Below are 22,836 nucleotides of genomic sequence, written 5' to 3'. Positions count from 1 at the left end.
TGTAATAATAATAATATATATTAATAGTAATGATATATATTCTTTATAATTATGAGATCTTTGCATTCATAAATGCATAATTGTATTGCAGGGTTCTTTGTATTGCTTGTAGTTCTGATTAAATAACGATCAACTACCGTGAACAACTGTGTCATTGTGCCTTTGGTTAGTACACCTGCTTCGTAACGATGGGTTTTTGCGGCTCCGCCATGGCACAACTTCACTTACGCCCAGGATACGCAGGTCTAGGCTACGTCGAGCGCTATCGCATGAACTATTTGAATTGCAAATTTCAGTAAGTATAATTTGAATTTTATAAGAGTGTCTGAATATACGTGGATATTTTTTTCTGTAGTCGTGATAAGATTAATTAGTCACGTGCCGATGATAAATTGTATTAAAGACTGATGAATATTCCCAATTTTTGCATTAAATGGAAATAGATGACACGGAATTATAACGGTAAATAAACGTATAAATACATTTTAGACACTTTGTAATAATTTAACTAACCAGTTTAGCAAAGCATTTAATGGAAGCCTCTAAAAGACATTTAAAATATAATTACAAAAAAAAACAAAAGTATTAAATCGCGAGCAGTGCAAACTCATGGTATAGGTATAGAATATTGAGGATATTTAAATGGGAAGTTAAGCGTTGAAATTAGACCTCGTAGATGCTATTTTCGTCAGAAAGTAGAGCTGCAGACTCTTTGTATATGGAATGACTTTTATTCCCTCTACCGACTTGTTAAATAAACATAAGCTTTTAGCTCACCACAAATGGTATGCTAATTTGATGTTTGTATTTAGAGTATTATTTTGTCCGTAATTGCCCTGTAGAGATTTAAAACCCATGGAAATACGCTGCTTCGTTCACTCGCGGAGAGACGCGATGGCGAAGAAGCACGTCAACGGGAGTCGTAAATTCCCGTTACGATTAGACAATCGACACCGCGAAATGATCGATCCCCTATTTCGGTTAGGATAACAGAGGTAGTTAAATCGAATATTTTTTTTTTTTTTTATTGATTATTTGTTAAAATTTTTACAATTTGTCCAGAAGGACATTTGGTAAAATATTATAGCTTAAAGAATAAAAATATAGCATGTGGATGGTTACCCCCAGCGGGGTTCCATCTTCTAGGTTTCCTATTGCATCTCTATTTCGTGGTCTACGGGATGCTTCCTCTTCAGTCTTCTTTCTATTTTGGTTTTATTTGTTTCAGCAGCCAGCTGGTTTGGGTGTGCTGCAAGTCTTTCTTTGTACTTTTTTGCGTATCTAGCGATTTCCTCTTTGACTGTTGGAATTTTTAGATCTTTTCGTAGGTCTTCATTTCTGACGTACCATGGAGCGTTAACTATTGTCCTTAAAATTTTTGCTTGCTCTATTTCTATTTTGCTTATGTGACTCATTGCTGCAGTCCCCCATAGTGGGACTCCGTATGTCCAGATTGGTTTGATTATTGTTTTGTATATATTTAGTTTATTCATTGTGCTTAATTTAGATTTTCTATTGATTAACCAGTACATCTGCTTCCTTTTTGCACTTATTCTGTTTATTATTGATTTTATATGGTGCTTCCATGTAAGGCGTGTGTCTAAATTTATTCCCAGATATTTGACTTGCTTTGTTTGTGCTATGTGGGCGCCGTTCAGTTGAATATCTGGTGTTTTTCCTTTTCTAAGTGTAAATGTTATGTGGTTGCACTTGCTGGTGTTCACTTTTATTTGTTTGTTTTGCAGCCATTTTTCTATTTTTGTAGTGTGTTCTTGTAGTAGTGCGGCGGCCGTTTCTAGATTTGCATGCCTCACTAGTATGGCCGTATCGTCCGCAAACGTCAGTGTTTTACTGTTGACAGTTGTTGGTATATCTGCCGTGTATAGTGTGTATAATATTGGTCCTAAGACACTTCCTTGCGGTACTCCTGCCTTGATGTCCTTAATTTCAGAGTATGCATCATTTATTTTTACTACAAACGTTCTGTTGTTTAAGTAGGATTTGAGTAGTTTGTAGATTTGTTCTGGAAATTGCTTTTTGATTGTTTGAAGAAGTTTTTCATGGTTAACTTTGTCGAATGCTTTTTCGATATCCATAAAGAGTGCTGTGCAGTATTGTTTTGTTTCAAGCGACTGTAAGATTTCATTGACGAGTCTATGCATTTGTTCTATTGTGGAGTGTTTATACCTGAATCCAAATTGATGGTTCGGTATTAGTTTTTCTTTTTCTATTGTTGGTTTTAAGCGGTTATATATTATTTTCTCTAATAATTTGGAAAACGCAGGTAGTAATGATATCGGCCTGTAGGATGCAGTTAGATGTGGGTTTTTGTTTGGTTTAGGTAATATTACTATCTGTGCTATTTTCCATAGTGTTGGAAAGTACTGTATTCTTAGAATTGCATTAAATATTATCGTTGTTAGTCTTATTGCCTTTGGGGGAAGGTTTTTTAAGATTTTCCCATTGATCAAGTCAAATCCTGGTGCTTTACTTGTCTTTGTTGCCTCAATTAAGTTTGTAACTTCTTGCGCTGTTGTGCTGAGTATGGTGCAGCGTTTATCAGTTGTGTTGCTGGCATTTTCCACTTCTTCATTTGTTTGCCATCCAGGGATGCTGTTATTAATTTCATACGGCGAAAATATATTTTGTAGGTGCTTTGAGAATTCTTCTGCCTGTTCTTCGTTGGTTCTGGCCCATGTGTTATCCATTTTTCTGATTGGTGGGATTGTTTTTATTGTTTTCTTAATTTTGTTAGTGACTTTCCATAGGGAGTAGTCGGTATTCTCATGCGCGGATAGTGATTCGATGAATTTTGAGAATTCGTTATTATGATGTTCCCTTATTTTATTCTTTAGTTCCTTTGCAAGTTTATTTAGGTTTTTCTTGTTTTCTCGTGTTCTCTGTTTTTGCCATTTTGCTTTCGCTTTTCTTTTTTCCCTGATTTTGTCTAGGATGTCCTGCGGAATAATTTTTGATTGCCTGCTATTTGTTTCATAGGTGGTGATTGCCCACGCTGCTTCCTGTATTATTTCTGTCAAAGTTGCTACTGCCTGCTCAATGTGTTCAGGTGTTTTCAACGGGATATTGCAGTTGATTTTGTTTTCGATTAGCTCTTTGAAAGTTTGCCAATTGGTTGTTTTATTGCAAAGCGATTCTGACATGCTTGTATATTCTATTATAATTGGTGTATGGTCGGTGTTAAGCTCGAGGCTAGTTGTTATTTTTAATTTGCTTACATTTAGCCCTTTTGTTACTGCAAAATCCAACAGGTCAGGTATTTTATTGGGGTCTGTCGGCCAGTACGTTGGTGTTCCTGTAGATAGTACGTTGAGGTTGCTGCTTCTAATGTATTTTTCTAATGTTCTACCTCTCGGCGTGCTAATTCTCGAACCCCATAATGTGTGCTTTGCGTTAAAGTCTCATGCCGCTATATATTTGTCGCCTAAGGATTGGAAGTACTCTTCCCATTTTTTTAGTGTCATTTTGTGTCTCGGAGGTACATATACTGCTGACATCTGGAAGTAATTGTCATTGGTTTGTATTGTGACAGTGGTTGCTTGTAGGTGTTCTTGATTTGTTTGACTATGTAAGTGATGCTTGATGTCATTTTTTATTATTACTGCAGTTCCTCCATGTGCTTTACCTGAGGGATGTTCGGTATCGTAGATGGTGTAGTACGATATTTACATGTAGTTTTTTAGAGTGAAATGTGTTTCTGAGACAAGTAGTATATCAATATTATTTTTGTGCAAAAATATTTTAGTTTCGTGGGCTCACTGTTGCAAGCCATTGGAGTTCCAGACTGCTATTTTCAAAATGTCCATCTCTATTTTTTACTTAGCAAGTTTGTGAGTAGTTGTAACATGATTGTTGTTTGTTGTGCTTGTTGTCTTAGTATTGTGTTTAGATCACTTACCATTTTTCCTAACATTTCCATACCTTTAATGGATTGTTTGAGCATTTCTTTGATGTCTGTAACGTCTTCGATGTTATTATTTTGATTCTGATTGTTTGCAAGCGTTGGTTTGCTAATGTTTTTGGTTACTTGTGCGTAGCTTCGGTTACCTTGGGGATCTATGTTTCTGTTTATAGCGTTTAGTTCGTATTGTGCTTTCAATGTTGTTTCGTTATCCGTTATACTTTGTTGTGGTTGATGGTCATTGTGTGATCTGTTGCGAAGTGGAGGAAACAGTTTACGTTGTATTTGTTTCCTTATTTCACATCCTTTGTAGCTGGCTGGGTGGTTTCCGTTACAATTATAGCATTTAACTTCTTCTATTTTTCCTGTTTATGGGCAGTGTATTGTTAGGTGATTTTTTGCACATTTAACCCATGCCGGGCTTCTGTTGCAATAATTTTTTGTGTGTCCGTATTGTTGACACCGCATGCATTGTGGTATATCTTTTTTGTAGCGTGGTGGTTTCACTGTTACAATTGTATTTAGTATTTTTTTGATTTCATAAATTCCTTGTTATTGGTTCTGGGTTCAAGTTCTATTAAGAATAGTGGCAATGGTTGCTTCGTATCGTATCTTGTCATATTGTTTATTGCTCTTGTTTCATGGCCAATTTTTCCTAATTCTTCACTTAATTGTTTTGTGTTAGTTTTTGGATGTAAACCTCTTATAACTATTTTATAGCTCCTTTCCGTTTTGAGTTGGTACGTGTGGTATATAGCATTTTTTTCCTTTAGTTCTTTTATCACTTTCCTATAAACTTCTGGGGTGTTTGTTTGAATTTTTACTTGTTCTAATTTTGTTTGTTTTATTGTGTAGTTATCCTTCCCGACTATATTGTTTAGTAGATCAATAAGCGGGTCTATTATTTGGGCCTCAACAAATATTGGTGGTGGTTTTGATATGTAAGGTGTTTTAGTTGTGGTTTTGCTTGTCGGGTCATTGTCTATTTCTTCCGTTAGTGAGCTGAAGGAGTTTCTTAAAGGTAATTCTTGCAGCCATCGCTGCTTTTTTGTATCTGGGTTTCCTGCAGCATTTGTGCCTGGAATTATTTTACGTTTTTTGCTAGTCTTTGCTAGCTTCCAGTTTTCGTCCTGGTAACTTATTTCGTTGTCGTGTCTGCACTCCTCCTGTCTCCACTGCTCTTCCATTTCTTCTGTTTCCATATCATTTTGGTTGTTATTATTTTGCAGTTGTTGCTGTAAGCCTGGTAAATCTGACGACCCTTTTATATAATATTTTTCTCTTTTGGTTGCAATCCTGATTGTTGATATCTGCTGCTGCATTGTTTGTCACTATCACTATTCATAGCACTTCTCTAAGTCACTTGACTGGAGCACACGTTTGCTTACACACATCTGTTCGCCTCGGTTGCCCGAGCGATACCAAAACCTCCACGGTGACCGTCTCTCTTGCGATCGAGTGATGCCCGGGAACCGCTGAGGCGACACACCAGACCCCCTCCCGTCCCGCACAACATTCTTTGCGCAAATGGCGCGGTGTGCTACCATGTCACGTCGCGTCCTCTCCCGGGGGCTGTCCGGATCCCCATCCGGACTGCTTGGCGGCCCGCGTGTGCTAGAGAGTCCACCACCTAATTTCAACCTCCATCGGCGGTCGCGGTGGCCCTCGCGCGCCCCGTGTAGGCGCGTCCACGGGCACCGACGAGCCCTCGTCGGCCGATCCTCTCGGGATAGGAATCCCGCTCCCTCAGCCGCTCCACTGTCGCCATCCGCAGCATAACTAGCTCGCAGAAGGAGGCTACGGCCTTCCTGCTCTTCTCGCTCGTCAGCAATGCTTCAAAAATCGCCGGCGGCGAGAAGTCGTATCCTATTTCCCCGGTGAGAGAGTGTTGCGGCGCCGTCCACGTCGGGCAATGTTCCACCGTGTGCTGCGCCGAGTCCACACCAACGTCATAGTGGTGGCAACGTGCGGTCGCCTCTTTCCCGATTCGGTGCAGATACTCCCCGAAGCACCCGTGTCCCGTGAGCACCTGCGTCACTCTGTAGGTCAGGGGAAATGCGCTTCTGTCCAACCAAATGTCCCAGTTTGGAAGGACGGCGTCGAGGAACCTTAGCTCCGGCGTGGCCGTTAAAAAAAAAATTTTTTTTTTTTTTTTACGTGGAGGAAATCTTCATAGACACCTGACACGTCTCTGTGTGGGACGCCGCAAACCACTGGACGGCAGAAGGTAGTGCCGGATTCTTACCGACTAAAACCTCCACGGGCGGGACGGTAAGACCAGTACACGAGTTTCGTCGGCCCTGGGCCCTGGAGATGTGCTTTTTATTAAACACCGTCTCTATACCAAGCACTCACAGAAAGTATACCACACACAAGGGACTCCTGCTTGTGCCTGTTGTATTTTACTTTCAAGAGAGAGATTTTGGTTTTCCATCCTTTGCAAATAAATGTCCCGGAGCGAGGATACTCGCGACGACGTGTCGTCTTCCCACCCGGGCCTTAACGAGCGTAGCTGGCTGCCCCACCGATAAATTAAATGCTACGACAGTTTCAAGTCTATAAAATCAAAAGGAAACTTACTACTAACAGAAAACGGTCGCGATGGGTTAGACCCTTGATTTAGATAAAACTTTGCAGGTTTATAAAACAACGCAAAATGTTAGACTCGTATCCTTTTTAGATGTGGCAACTCAAGTTTAAAAGGTAAAATCACTCTCTAAAGTTCAAGCCTTAAGAGGTTCTTTCGGAAACAGTTAAACACAGATAAAAATTTGTTAATACAAATTTTATGATTTCCAGCGTATTGAAAGAAACCGCTATTGTTAACCACAAGTATTCAAAATTGTTTGAAAAAATTACGTTAGTCATGTTCATTTCAAAAATTATGGCAGCAATACATATGACAGAAAAAAAAAATTGCAGTTTTATTATCGATGCTACGATATATATATGTTGGTTCCAATTGATGTAAATATCTTATTTATATTCCGATATTTTATTTTGTATTTATTACGCATACGACCGAAATTAACGTTGCCAACGATCAACGGTGTAAGCACTTGATGATTTGATATTAGTAGTGGCCGTCAATGCTATCGTTCGACAATGCTTATTAGAGCTGATAAGGAGTACGATTTTTGTACATTCATATTTTTACAAATCTGATTACCATTATATATACAAATTTTTATATATCGCAATTTTAAATTTATTACGTGCGAAGTCCAATATTGTGGAACATGAAGAACGAGGTGGACCATGTGGCGCGGGTCTGCATTCTGTCCGTAATAATACGAATGTTTAACGAACAACTTGGCGAACTGGTCAACTATGAGCAATCGTAAGCAAGTTAGCGAATGTGCATGAGTAAAGGCAATAATTAATCCGTTATTCTTTAGGAACACGTGGTCGATTAAATTTTCGATATGGACTTAAATATCGCAATATTAAGTGCTGGGTCACCAAGTTTTTCACTTTGTTGCTGGAAAAACATTGTGAACAAAGCCAATTTAAGATTTATTGAAACAAACATTTTTGTCTCACAGAAGGAGTTATTTGCGACCCATGGTTCTTTTGAGACTTATTTCTTCGTTGAAGAAAATCGGTCGAAATATCACTGTGCTTGATTTGATTTCCTTACACGAACGAAAATATGTCAGCTTGAACAATATAGTGCAGAACGATTCCAAATGAGCGATGCATGGTTAGTAGCTTACAAGCTGTAGAGAAGAAGATTATGGGATTCACAGACGGAAATCATTTTGCGAGACCTTTTCTAAGAAAAATTAATGATTAAACATTAAATCTGCATACTCATTGAAATCCGTAACGTCATATCGTAAACTACTCCAGGGTGTATTAGGACAGAGAGGATTAGCATTTCCACCGAATCTTCGCTTTCATAAATAATTAATAAACAAATGTATATGTAAACAATTTTTTTGCAAGTTTACACAACGTAAGAAAATTACACATGCACTGCGATGGCCGGACTGTTGTCAGATAAATCGTAACAAAAATAGCAATATCCACAGAATAACCACGTACGCTTTATAAATTTATGAGCTGTTAATAAACATGGAAAAATGCTGTTTCGTATGAATCACACACAATTTCCGTACAAATTATTGATCACTGTATATTGCGATATTCACATATATCCACATGAAATGAAAACCTATATCCTATTTAAATTTAGCTTAAACAAAAACCTACCTACTACTTATTATGTGAAATAATATTTTATCCAGCTATGAATGTCACGTCTGGTCTCTATTTCGTCGATAGTATCACATATTTTAAAGCCGACTAGTCAAAGAACTACAAGGTTATTGAGCAAACAACTTGAGAATCAAAGTGAGCATTTAGAGCAAATGAAGAATTCATAGAAAAGTTTTATTTTAGAACTATCTTATTTGACAATATATTTATTTTGTATCATCATTGTTTATTGTGTACACTTTTCAGCGATAAATTATTATTGTTAACGAATAACTATGTCGTAACTTTCAGTTGGTGGAGGATGATAGAGAATTTTTACATTTTAATGTTGCCCCTATAATGAAAAAATGTTCATATTCAGTGAGCAGATGAATTGCTTACATCTCTAAAATCATGTGCGTATAAATATCTACATTCTTTCAAAAATTTTATAGAAAAAATAAACAATGTCATAAATGGATTTATTTTGAAAGAAGACGAATAAAAAGATAAAATGAAAAGGATAATGAATCCCTTCTTCATAAAATTGTATTTATATTCCTCTGGTTTAGACAGACAAAATAACGTTCAAATAGTCAGTACACGATACAATATATTATCAGTAGTAAGATCATTATACCGGACATTTTAGTGATCTGATGTATCCAGTACAATCTGAAATAATCGAAAATATATGTATTTATATTAGTTCCTATTTTTTTATACAAAGATACTTTTATACGCACCTTGATAATCGTTCTCGGGCTGTTGATTGAAACTCTTGTTTTAGAATAAATTTCCTAATTCCCATCAGGTAAATTGCGACATACTTCTCCCAATCCATATCCTCCAAATCTAGTGTGACCATATCGCTGTCGTGTAACATTTTCACCTTCCTTGCCAAGTCGGAACAGTTATCCCTTTGGAAAGTCCATTCGTTCGTCAGGAAATATGATACCGATGTGAACAGCTTGTTGCCATTTTTTAGAAGTTTCATCATTCTGAAATATCATTTTTAATAATTATTACAAATGAATACAGAGATTACCCCAGGAAGATTGTTCTCGTTGTTCGAGGATCGATAGAATACTCACGTTGGTTTACTGCCTCGCAGTCTTAAAAATGTATCTATGAGGAACGCAGGTAGAACATACGGAATTACACTCAGAACGTTGAAAATATATTTATTAGCTATTATTGGACAACTCGGGTACCATAGCGTATCGTTCATTGGCATTTCTCTGCTATACTTCAACACGAGCTGTTGCAACTGACCCAACCTTGTCAATTGGAACATTTACATTATTACAATTATTGCAATTATACTTAAAGCACAGTTTACTGTCATCCGAGTATCTCGGGAAATATTATGGAATTTAGATAAAATATTATGTTATATCACTACTTTTCTTAATTGAAGTATTGAGAGCAAAAGCGAACTTTTATTTATTTATTTTATTTGCGAATTGATCACATTATTTAAATAAACTGAATTTCATGGAATACCGTAACAATCGAATTACGCGAGTTGAAAAAGATTCGTAATAAATTTTACCTAAAAGGATTAGCGTTACTCGTGCAGTTGTAAACTTTAACTTCGTGCTCACGATGTCGCGTAACATGCCATGCAGTAGATATTATCATGTCGACTACGAAATCGAGGGGCACGATATCTAATCTTGCATCTCTCCTACCCCGCATTACTGTTGCACATCCTCTACTGGCTAGAAGAATGACACCTGGTAACATTAAATTGGTTTAGAAATTATGTGTGATTTTTGAATAGCAGAAACGTAGCACTGAATAGATTCGAAAGAATTTTCATAATTGTGAACAACAACAAACTTGAAATATAATAATGATGATCTAGTGGAAATCCTTAGCTTCCCATAAACCAATAGATTAACTCCACTATTCTGAAATGTTAACTGAACAATTATCATTGAAACGGATTTCTGAAAAACCTGTTATTGCAGAAATATTGTCTAGCCAACCAGGACATGGTTCTTCCAACGAGGCACCAACTATGCTCGGCCGCACTATCGCAACTGGCAGATCTTTGCACTTGTTTGCTACAATCTGCTCTGCTAAATTCTTACTGAATGTGTATGTGTTTGGATAAGTTTTTAAAATCCCTTTTTCTATTTGATTGATCGACGTTTTGTCGAATTTGTCACACATATCGATCACCTCCGAAGGACTCAAGCTCGTACTGCAAAGGCAATAATAAGTGAACATATTCTTCACGATATAATTATAAATGTAATATTTCTAAACCACGAAACAGCGTCTGCATATAACTTATCCTTACGTATAAACTTTTTCCTCGATCTCATGTAAATTCGCATTACTGTAAGCTGTGCTTACGTGGACGAAGCTAATTGGATGCCTTAGTCCGTTCCAAAGTTCGATGACACGCACAGTACCTTTCGTATTCACATTAACAGCCACGTGTAACGGCTCGTTGAATCTCACAGTGGCCGCCACGTGTAACACTATATTTACTTTCTCTAACAACAGATTTCTATCTTCTCGCGAAACACCTAAATCCGGCAGACTCACGTCACCTTTCACGGGATAAACTTTGCTGAAGAGTGAGGAGTTCTTTGCTTTAATGCCATCATAAATCTGAAAACGAAAATTCCAGAAGTGGGAGTTAATCAATTTCGCTCCTGATAGGATTAAAAATTGAAAGAAACAAGAATATATTTACGAACGGGATCATCTATGAGCTTCTTAAATCGTTGTTCTATCGTTTCGTCCGTTTTTGGTCGAATTAGTATAAAGATGGCAGCGATGCGAGGAAACTTGCGAATCAGTTTTTCCAAGAGACCTTTTCCAAGGAAACCTGTTACTCCAGTCATAAGAATCCCACTACCTTCGTAGAATTCTTCGAGAGTATTCGTCTTATTCAACCCTTTATTCGCACTTTCATTGCTTTTTTCATGGATTGTATTCATGTTTCAGGATTTTCACACTTGCAGTTCCTATATTTGCCACTAAATTATCAAATAGTAATTTGGGAAGTCTCTTTGGAATTCTTGGGAGAATCTCCAATACTTTACTTTGCATAATTTAACCCGATTTTAATTGTCGGAGATTTGTGATAATGAGCTTGGGCTCGAAGTGACAACTAGTCGCTAAACGTAGCCGCGGTCAGGAGATGAACTTTTTTACCTAATTGAGGTATAAAGTAATTGTATAGCTCTCCTTAAAAAGAAATAGTTGTAGCGGCACTGGACAGTAAACATTCCAATGGTTTTTGCCCCGTGGCTCGCCACAAACAGACCCTATTCTTCGGGCAAGATGATTACCAGATGTCGATGCATCTCCACAGGACATGTTCAGCTAGTCTGAGGATACCCTACAAATCTTAGGGTTTAGTTAACTAAGGTCCTTCAAACGGAGAAACAGTCTTTATCCTAACAGTCCCTAAATCTATCACATACTGTTATTTCTTCCAGTCGCGGGGAGACGCGATCGCGAGGAAGCTCGTCAACGGGAGTCGTATATTCCCGTTACGATTATAACAATCGACACCACGAACAGGTCGATCCCCTTATTTCTTGTAGGATACTAGGAGTGTTACTTAACTTAATACAATCCAATGTTACGTCGTTTCGTAAGGTATACGTGTATAGACGATAGTTTCATGGGTGAAGGGATAGTGTGACGATGACTGTTCTCAAGTTAGAGAATCAGTGCTGAGAAGCGGACTGATCTATAGACGGGATCGAGTCTATGTAGATATGTTGATGCTACTCGAATGTACGAGAAGCAGCTGATTGATCCGTCGATGAATTGGTAGTTGTCGACTTGGTTCCGGAGTATTGACTAAACTAAAGTCGTAGAAGCAGAGAGTTGACTGAACTAATCTCGTAGAAACCGTGAAGTCCGTTCTTGTCTTATTACGCAGGAAAGCTCAGTGTGGGTGTGCTTTTTGAAGTAAGAACGCGGACTCGTTGTTTACACTTTTCGTTAGGAGAGTGAGGGTAACGATCCGCGATGCCCATTGGTTATAGCCAACATTAATAAATGAAAATATGAGGAGGAAGTCTCCTGCCAATGTGGCTCGTGGGTGTCCTTGTTTATGGGAAAAACCTGCTTTTTCGTTAGACAAATATCCACTTTCTCCGTAATTTGTAAGAACGTGCAATAAACCTGTTTTAAGGACTGTTTTAAGGACCATCCATAAACCGAAAATACTTGCAGGATTAGAGATTCAGTTTAAAGATTCTGCTTAGGGTGGTTCCTTAGGTTTATTGAAAGTCTGTGGAACGGTGCGCGGGCCTTAGCGACCAGACCACGAGGGACGTCGCACGGACAATCTCACACGACGTAACACCTACTACGGGTAGATACGGGAAATCTGCTTTTCTCACGAACGATGCTTGCCGCTAGCAACTTTCTCTCACCGCGGCAGGCATCCTTCTCTAACCAACAGCGTAGAAATTAACCAATTAACAGCAACGTCTATTTCCCTAACTTTACGAACCAAGGCTTTTCTTAACGAATACGATGATCTCGAATCCTTAGACACACCTCATCACAGTTTTCTTTCACGACATCATCGTGACGGAAAGTCAGTCGTTACACATCTATCCGAAGCAATAGTTGGTAGTTCGTAATAATTGATGCAGAATTCCACGGCATCTTAAGCAATCATCATCCGCACTTATATCGCGCATCAAAATGCATCGACCAGAAGTTGAACTTGTACTTGCGAATCGCGAACCACTAATATAACAATCGTGAGTTCTACGCTAAGTGTACACCTTGAATATATATTAATAAATTTCTATTGTTAAACATACTCAAGCGTTTCTTCCTCTCAATATCACGAACCATCAGCTCAAATACATACAGCGTCTACAATTCCTTTCTCTAATCATTTATTAAGTAAATAAATCATATACATGAAATTTGCAATAATCGCCCTCGGCATGTTGCCTGGTCTCTGATGCGGTTGACGTTACATGATCGTAGGTGCGAACGGCGGCTTGACCCACGCGTGGTGGGGATCGTCATCCCGGAGAAGAAAATGAAAAATCGAAGGGGCGAACAGTATCATTTGAGGATTCAAACGGAATGCATCGTGAAGTACAGACGAATAAAATCCAGGTCACTTAGTCTAACGAATACATCGAGAGATATCCTAAGGTCGAATTCCTGTAATAAACTAATTGTATTCATCGCTAAATAATTCGTGACGTGTTCATTATAATATTAAATATTTTTAAATATACTAGTTTATATTAACCCTGTCAATTCAGTGACAGTTAAACTCATTTGAACTATCTCTGTTATCCTAATTGAAACGAGGGAACGACTATTTCGCGAAGTCGATTATCCGAATCGTAGCGAGAATTTACGCCTCTCGCTCACGCGTTTTCCTCACTATCGAATCTCTCTGCGAACGGTCGTAACAACGGGAAAGTTGGTTTTTCTCACGTACGGTATCTTCCGCTAGCAACATTCTCGCGGCGGCTGCAAAGACGCTTCCTAGTGTACCAAACTGCTTATTATCCAATTAGAAGCAATGTCTATTGCCCTCACTTTCCTAGCCAAAATTGTCATCGACAAATCCGATGGTCCCGTGCGCTAGACACACCCATCACGAGCTTTCCTCCGCTGTAGAATCATCACCGAATTTCACTTACTCTCCAACCTTAGAATAGTCATCTCTTTACCGGGATTTCACCCGTCAATCATTCATCTACTTCACTTTATTTACGCACCAGCGTAACTAGCTGCGATATAAAGTTATTGGAAATATATAATACTATAACCTGTTAAACTCAGTGTTATACTCATTGAACAACGCCTATTGTCCTAGCAGAAATAAGGGGAACGATTTTTTCCTGGCGTCGATTGTCTAATCCAAACGGGAATTTACGACTCCCGTTGACGCGCTTCCTTGCGATCGTGTCTCTCCGGGAGTGGTCGTAACACAATATCTCCAATGCCATTTCATAGTTTCTTTCATATAGAATCAATATTACATATGTATATTTCAGTTCATTTGCGTTTGTTTCAATTTATTTTACTACAAACAAGCGATCTATACCATTTGAAATATAATATGAACAAAATATCTCGCACGTTTAATGTAGACACCGCATAGAGTATTTTCACCTCTCCTAAACCTGAAAGGTCGAAGACAAACCTAACAATAACTTATGAAAATCCGTTCTTATACTCAACTGTTGTCAAAAAAAAACCGGAGCTTCGCGCAACTATCACACGAAGGCGAATCTTCCGATCACCTCTACTGACTGGGTTTAAATTATTGAATAAGCACAGTAATGAACCATTTTTACTGTGTAAAATGTAAAATGCAAAATAAATATTTTCAAATTCAAAAACTTCATTTAAACAATTGCAGTAAATTACCTGATAATAATTTCGATATATATGATATTGGTAATGATGAACACAATTAATAGAAGACACAATTGAATACAGATTATCAAGGAATCACCTGTTACTTGTTGCTACTTCCACTGCGTAGATCTCGACACGTCTGTCATAGTACTGTAATGATCACGATGTAATACTCCTTTAAATACTCGTACTTTTAATAACACCACCCTACTACTGAAACTGTATAGCGTCATGCATGAATGATTCGATTAATATTTTTATCTCCAGAACCAAGCAAAACATAGATTTAAATATTTGAATTTTAATGACATTTTTATTATATATAACACTTTATTAGCTAAGATGAAGACGGATGTATTTGAATTGCAAATTCCTTTTTATATTACGAACGACTTATTCTGCTAGGATTAAATAACACACAGTCAGTGTGAAACGTATTCATGCAATGCTTTAACAAAAATTAAGATTATGCTACAACTTCGTTTAGTAAGAAATTCGAAGGAAATGAAAAATATATACATTATATATACATTACATATTCTTACAAGTCTACAAAATAATTTTCCAAAAAAAAAAAAAGAAAAGGATTCGATATCTATTCCTATGTTGAAAATATTAATAATTATCTGGTTAATGCTAAATATATATGCGTAATATATATTTGTACAGTTACCATTACATAGAATACACTGTCTATATCGTAATATAATATAGTATAATCATTTAAAGAAGGTTTCCTTAAAAAAATGGAAAAATATTTTTAGTAGTGTATTCATTAATTTGATAAATTCAATGTCACGATATTTGCAGAACATAATAGAACGAAAACGAAACTTTACTAACAAGAAAAGGTCGCGAATGGGCAGACTCTGATTTTAAGAAACCGTGAGACTTGAAGAACAGCGCGAAATATTAAACACGTATCCTTTTTTAGTTGCGGTTAATCAAGTTTATGAGGTGTAATCATCCTCTATAGTTCAAGCCCTAAAAGGCTACCACGAAACAATTAAAAATAGACAACAATTTGTTAATAAAGATGTTAACGTATAGGAAAAGTACTACAGTTAATAAAAAATTTTCAAAATTGTTTAAAGAAGTCACTCGGTAATGTCTATTTGAAAAATTACGGCAACAATAAATATGACAAAAAAAATTTGCATTTTTTGTTGTTGAGGAAATATTAGGTTGGTATGATCACTAGTTCCTACATGCTAAGTTGATACAACTTCTAACGACGCTCCTTTGTCTTGGGTGTTGGCCACGTGTATCCGGTGTGTTTATATGGCTGTACACGGTGGTGAAATACAGAACGTAAAAACTAAATCTGAGTGAATCAATAAATATCAAACTCCAAAACATATTTCATAATATTTGTCTCGAATGCTACTATGTATTATGCATATATATATATATATATATATATATGGTTTCCTCATTAGTTAAAGTAAATATCCTATTTATATTCTGTCATTATATTTTCTTTTATCACGACGACCGACATTAATGCACCTTAACGAACGCTATCGTTCGAGAATTTAATGAAACTAACAAGCATTATGATTTTTTTATATTTTATGAATGACATGCAGTTTTTATTTTCTTGTGAGCAAAGTTCAGTGGATTCGAATATGGAGAACGGGGTTCTTCATGTGGAGCTAGTCAGCATTCTGTTCGCAAGAATACAAGCGTTTCATTCAAAAATTGACGAACAGGTCGATTATGACATGAATCATAAGCAATCGCGTATGAAATAGATAGAGTTTACGCCTGTGCTTTAACTTTGTACTGCTTTAAAATTGCTACGAAGTCGTAAACGTAAAAATCGCAAATGTAATGCACATGTGATTGATGCTGGCACAGAATTCCATTCTTGAATAAATCTTTCGAATTATTACATGTGGTTTTTCGCGAGTCCAAATGCTGGCATTTGTTGACTGAGGTGTTACGGTATAGATCGTATAGTCCAAAACCGTAGTTGCAACCTAAGTAGCATCCAATGATAAAATTGTAAGTTTTGTCTTGTATTCGCTGATTGATTGAACAACGTATTATATATAAACATATTGACAAATATGCATGGGCGAAGGCGACAATTAATCTGTTCTTCTTTAGGAATGCACAGCCGATTTGACCTTTGATACGGATTTAAACGTTGCAATATTAAGTTCTTGCTCTCCAAGTTCATTTAGTCACTGTAAATCGTATCCTTTGGTTAACCTTTTCTCTACATGTAAAAGTTTTCCGTTATCCCTGTATTCTGATATACCTACAATTTTCCGCTGCTTCATCGATGGTGGGATATTTTTCCTAGTAAAAGTAAATGTCAATATGAACATTAACATTTGTTCCTCGTGACGAGTAGAGTAGATAGCAATAAAAAAGTTAAACCTCGAATTTCATGGTCAAGATCGTTTTTGAACAAATTATTTTTTACAAATCTTCATCGATCCGAAAGAGTAAAATTACGATACGATAGATTCTCTTTACACTTACTCTCTGCACATCCTGTACAATTTACATATGTATTAAATGTTACGGGATGTATTGCACTGTGTCGCAATTTTTTAATAAATTTTATCAATGGCAAATCTGTGCGAGAGCAGCATTGAATGTGCGAGTAGAGCACGGAAACAGAAAAAAAAAAAAAAGAAAAAAAATAATAGGAAAAAGCGTCAAAATACTCACGAATCATATTAATATTCGAATGCATTCGCTGGAAGTTAGTTCCTACTTGTGCATGATCGGCCACCTTACGGCGCGATCAGAAAATGAAGCATAGTCTCATTGCTATTTAATAATCACAAGCCTAATTACAGATACACGCTAGCACTAACGTCAACAACATGTTATTTTATTCAAGATGTTATGTTCACTGTCATCGCACCGTTCTCTTAAATTATTTTTCTTATTATATATACGTCGTGACGAAATGATTTAAAAAAATCATTTTCAAATCCGTGAAGTAGCATTTCGAGAAATTCGTCCACCATTTCTTGAAACGAATAACGTGGAACTGCAGAACAACTTGTAGTTGTCCTCTCTCATTTCGATGGCTTTTGAACACATTACCGGAATATGACTCTAAACAACATTTTTCTGTACATGTAACTGTTGGAAGGCTATAGTTTCTGAGATATTCGGAAAAAATTATCGATAACAGTAAAATGAATTCTACCAACGTATAATGTATATAATTATATACAATTGTGTATCCGCGACAGCATACCGCTGGTATTTGTTGCCCGTCCATCTTTTGTTTATAGTGTATACAGGGTGTTCAATGTAAAACATCTTAAGGGCTGATTCTCGAAGCTAAAATAGGACGAAAATCAAGAAGGAAAGAATTGCGTTTTCGGTTTTATGTTTGAATTATTGGCAATTAAACGTCAGCCGAAATATCACTGTGCACGAGTAAATCTCCTTACACGAACAAAAGTAGGTCAGCTCAAGCAGCGGGGTACACGGTGATCATCAAATCGAACGATACATGGGAAACAGTTCATCTTGTACTACAAACTATGACATTCGGATGTATCGATTATGACTACTCATTAAGATCCATAACAGCATATCGTAAACCGCTTTATGATATTTTCGAATAAAGAGGATTAGTGTATCCTCTAATCCTTTGTCTCGATAAGTAAGTAATAAACAAAAGCACATCTAGACAGTGTTTTTACAAAGTTTACACACGTTGGAAAATCGCATACGTACCACGAATATGAGACGTATTCAGAAAAATGTGAAAAAATGAAAATAGCAATGTCCAGAGGAAAATTACACGTGCATTAAGTATACTTGAGCTGCTACTGAATGTGGCTGTACGTTGTTTTACATACAGAACGAACGATTCCCATACAAATTACTGTTCACTGTACATTATAATATTCAAATATATATACATGAAATAAGAAATAAAGAAACACGAAAAAAGCAACAGAAATGTTATTTAAATTTATACTCGTAGGATTATTCAAGGTATCGTTTTATGCACTAATGTGTAATATATGCCGAATAAAAATGATATTTGTCCCGTTGAATAGCTTTTTTAAGTTTTTGATTTTGTTGACGAAATGACACTATCGTTGCAAGGAAGTTCAAAGCAATTTTAAACACATCTGATGAGTAGCCCATTCGTTTTCTTTATCCACATACCCAACCGTGCTTTTAAATAGAACACCTCCAATATCACATATCAATTTTCTGTGAGCAGTCTGTGTTCGGGATTTTGGGTGACCCTCAGTTTACGATACGGACACCACAATTGCCTTTTTGGGAAAATCCGAAGTTCCTACCTCCGATATTGTAAATATGAAGATGCGGACCTTATCAAGAAGATAATTAGCACCCTAAGTGTTCGATGGGTTTCTCTGTAAAGTGAACAGCCGGTATCATTCACCATATAAGATTGGAAGGAATAGTTTCCCACCTCACAAAAACCATGGTGAATAGGAAAACCCTAAGACAAAGAGCTAGAATGTGAGGACCAAGCGAGGTTTCTACAGGGAGTCTTAAACAAGTCTTCAAACAGTCTTCACCACACAGTCATATTCTGTAACATTACTCTGCATCTTTAATCTACCGCCACCTTGAGCGTTCACAGCGTTCAAGGTTCGCGATATCAACCGATCAGTTGCAAGCTGACTGATCGCCACCTAGTTGAGAGTTCGCATCAGACTGCACACTCGCAACACGTGTGCGATTTTTTTGTGGTGTGTGAACTTTGTACAAACGTTTCTTACATGTACTTTTGTTTCCTAATTATTTATCGAGGCAAAGGATTAGAAGGAACATTAATCCACTCTACTCGGAAATTCCATGCAGTGGTTTCCGACATGCAGTTACAAATTTCATTGAGTAAACGGGTTTAATCTATAATCGATGATTTTTCTTAGAAATAGAATATTACTATAGGTTCTTTATTAATATCTCGAGAACTAATAAGCACCCGAAGCTGGAATTTTCCTATTTGCTCGCCGCCTTCCCGCAAATTTCATGTTAATCGGCCACTGGTGCTTTTCGAAACAATATCCGTTACGATTAATAATTCTTTATGAAATATAAAGTTTCAAATTCTTCCAATTGAAACGTTCAAGGTTGATTGTTTTGTTGAAAATAGTAGAATACGAAAATTATTCCAAATAGTTTATACATTAATTTACTCGTTTCGAAATAATCGATAGAAAGTCAGACGCGAAACTTAACGGAGTACCGATGAAGATATGCCATGAATTAAGGTGGTTATTTTTACGCAGGAAATGGCGTTAGAGTTTAATCAGTTGCTTGTCAATAGTTCTCATTTGCCAAACTGTTGTATATATTACTCTGTATGATTGTGCGTTATTTTTCCATATCGTGTGTATCAGTGTCTCTAGAATGTAATAATAATGAGTTTGATTTGTCATGATGGAAGAATCGATTTTAATAAAAAAATAATACTCGAATTGAAAAACTGTACGCTTCTGTACAAGCTGACTTTCTTGGAATCTTGCATGAAGGAACGTATTATTCAAAATATATAAGTAGACACATGTCATGAATGTATTTATGCTTTTTGTGTATTGAAAAGTTAAACCATGTTAGTATCTTGATTTATCATTTTGATGACAAAAAAAAAGTTCTTGCACAACTCTAGCCTTATGTAATCTGAAGGATTTACTAGTGGATGTTAAGAAGTGCAGGATAAAGAAAAGTTAAGTGCTGAGACCACCATAGTATTATTCTACAGCCTCTGTGTGGTGGAGATAAATATAAAAATGTTGCAGAAAATTTGACCTTAACCTTGAAATTCCAGATCAAAAGGTCATATTTTTCTGCTTACATCATATTCTACTTATCACAGGGACAAATTTTGCAACAAGAACTATCAATTACAACTGGATCATTCTCTTGTAAAATGATGTTGAAGTTTCCTATACAGGTCAAACAAAAGTGAGAATGATTTTCTGACTGTGTATCTAAAGAAGAAATTGTAAATGGAGTTTTGTTTTAAAATGTGAGAATAATTGAACCAATACACTAGAAAAAAACTGTATCCGCTGCTGAAGATTACAAATGATGGAAAACATAATTCCACGCTACTAGAGAAGATATTTCTTTTTCTGTGAAGATACAGCGGTCTCTCACTCTACGGGGCACTCCTTTTACGCGAGTCCCTTTTTCACGCGGTAAATTGTAACAATTTATGTGGAAGTTTTTTAACGTGATCTTATTTGTGCGACCGGTAACGTCAGTGCCGTATGAGATTAGGATGAAAGTACATTACGTTGTGCTAGACATTATGTGCGTGCATATTTTTTCTTTTAGACAGGCAGAATTTATTTACGTGATTCTCATTTGTGTAAAACGAATCCACGTGGAACGGATACTCCGCGTGAATTGAGGAACAGATATAATTATTTTGCAAGCGTTTTGCAAATGTATATATTATTCATGTATAATGTATGATATAATTCACATCATAAGTGGAAATAGATCAACTACTGAGATATAATATAAGCATAATCTATTAAATAATTACAACTTGCCTAGTTTATGTTATACGTCAATAATAAAATTAAAATATGGCATAATACATTAAATTTAATGTTGATATTTTAAGGAAACAAATTACGTGAACATCTTCTGATATAACTGCTTGTGTACTTCGGGCGCAATGATATGACAACAGATGTGGAAAAAGATCAATATACAGAGCAAGGAAAGATCTCATTTTGATATAACACAGATATAAAATTCTCTAAAGCAAAACTACGAGCGTGTTCAAAATTATTTTTGAACCGCATAAACTTGTGCAATTCTGCAAAAAACATAGGTCCAATTAGTTACACAAGTGTGGTATGACTTTTATTCACACCGATGAATTCTAATACTATCAGAAGTTAATCTTTATTTTATTACAATTATTATTTAACAATTATATCTGTATATCATTATTACAATTATATTTAATTGCAATTACATTACAATTATTCATTCACCTATCATTTTTATGATTAGTTTGTTATTACTTCACGCTAGCGCTGCAGATCGTCTGGCTCTGACCGGATTGAAATAAAAAGTCTAAACCCAAACCCAATACATTGACGACATTCGCTTCTGATTTAATCATAACAGACATTTTTTAGAGTATCTCATATGCAATTTACCCAAGCACGTCCAAGCCTTGTTCGTCATTAGCATGCACATACATATATCATGTAGATGACGTTAGATGTAATATAACATTTATAACGTAGATGTTTAGTAATATTGCTTCAGGTACTCTATATAAAATCAACGATTTTGTTACACAATACATACATTAAAGATAGTTATGCGTAAACGAGGCTAAGCGTTCGATTTCGATAAAATTTAAATATATTGTATAACTTATCATGAAAAACATATTCTTATAAATACATCGCTCGACTTTAGTTTCCGAGATAGAGGAAACACAGAGAAACAAGGACTGAGAGTCGTAACGTTCGGCAAATATTAATTAAAATCCCGCGATAACCTGAGATCTTTAACTCAAAAATCAAACTTTCTTACTTTTGGTTTATGACAAATGAAACTTTTACCAATATGCTCCTTACACTTTTATGATTAAAATAACAAACACATATATATTTTGAAGCGTATTAGCTCACTTAATAGATGATAATTAAATACATATCAATAGGTAATTATAATTCATAGATGTTAGTAATGAAAAATGGTAATACAGATATTTATATAATTAACTCGCACATACATATGTCACTTAGATAATATCACATTACCTTTATATTTATACATGTATTATATTTTGTATTTTATTAATTACATTGCAATTTACATTTATGACGTAGAAGTCTACTAGTATTTTGTGTAGAAATCTGAAAACTAACTAAGTTTGTAATAATAGTACCACCAATGCATTCTATTTAACATTTTATTTCTCATGATTACAAATGCATTCAAGACTGGTTGTGTAAGGTATTTTTGAAATATAACAAAAAGAACGAACAAGACTTGGTATTCCCAGAACTCTATTAGACAATTAAAAGCTAACTATTTTCTACGATGTACTTGACGTGTTGGTTTATGCAATAACGAGACGAGTCGATACTTTTACTGTCAAATGTACTTAAAAGTATTTTTAAATATGGAATACAGAGTCAATTATCGTTCGCTCAAAGTCGTTCGATATACTCGCTATAAGAATGCTGGATACTCGTACGCTAGGTAATGCTTATGATCGCTCGATACTAACTGTCCGAAAGATCGTGTTCGTTTATTTATACTGATCGAAGGAGTACCGAAAAGTTTAAATTCGACTTCGATTGACGGTTGCATGTAGCGGCGATATT

The 22,836-nt window shown here is 36.1% G+C and overlaps 3 protein-coding genes across 5 annotated transcripts in view; 2 read left to right on the top strand and 1 right to left on the bottom strand.

Annotated features, from left to right (window-relative positions):
* Positions 1 to 22,836, bottom strand: part of LOC139996446 (putative fatty acyl-CoA reductase CG5065) — a 236,615-nt gene that overhangs the window by 131,469 nt on the left and 82,310 nt on the right. Inside the window, exons 3-8 of the mRNA XM_072020812.1 lie at positions 10,431 to 10,747; positions 10,084 to 10,331; positions 9,675 to 9,858; positions 9,214 to 9,399; positions 8,866 to 9,120; positions 8,576 to 8,794 (exon numbers count right to left, since the gene is read on the bottom strand). Coding sequence (XP_071876913.1) covers positions 8,716 to 8,794; positions 8,866 to 9,120; positions 9,214 to 9,399; positions 9,675 to 9,858; positions 10,084 to 10,331; positions 10,431 to 10,747 — 1,269 coding nt within the window. The 3' untranslated portion in view covers positions 8,576 to 8,715. Of the gene's footprint in view, positions 8,795 to 8,865; positions 9,121 to 9,213; positions 9,400 to 9,674; positions 9,859 to 10,083; positions 10,332 to 10,430; positions 10,748 to 22,836 lie in introns of the transcript that reaches the window.
* LOC139996456 (fatty acyl-CoA reductase 1-like) overlaps positions 1 to 22,836 on the top strand; it is an 81,661-nt gene that overhangs the window by 24,858 nt on the left and 33,967 nt on the right. The gene's annotated exons all lie outside the window — the stretch shown is intronic.
* Positions 1 to 22,836, top strand: part of LOC139996477 (putative fatty acyl-CoA reductase CG5065) — a 46,434-nt gene that overhangs the window by 20,429 nt on the left and 3,169 nt on the right. The window lies entirely within an intron of this gene.

This window comes from Bombus fervidus, chromosome 18 (genome assembly GCF_041682495.2).
Source record: "Bombus fervidus isolate BK054 chromosome 18, iyBomFerv1, whole genome shotgun sequence".
NCBI classification, from domain to species: Eukaryota; Metazoa; Arthropoda; class Insecta; order Hymenoptera; family Apidae; genus Bombus; species Bombus fervidus.
The sequence above is the reverse complement of the archived record's forward strand: the minus strand, read 5'-3'. Positions and strand labels throughout refer to the sequence as shown.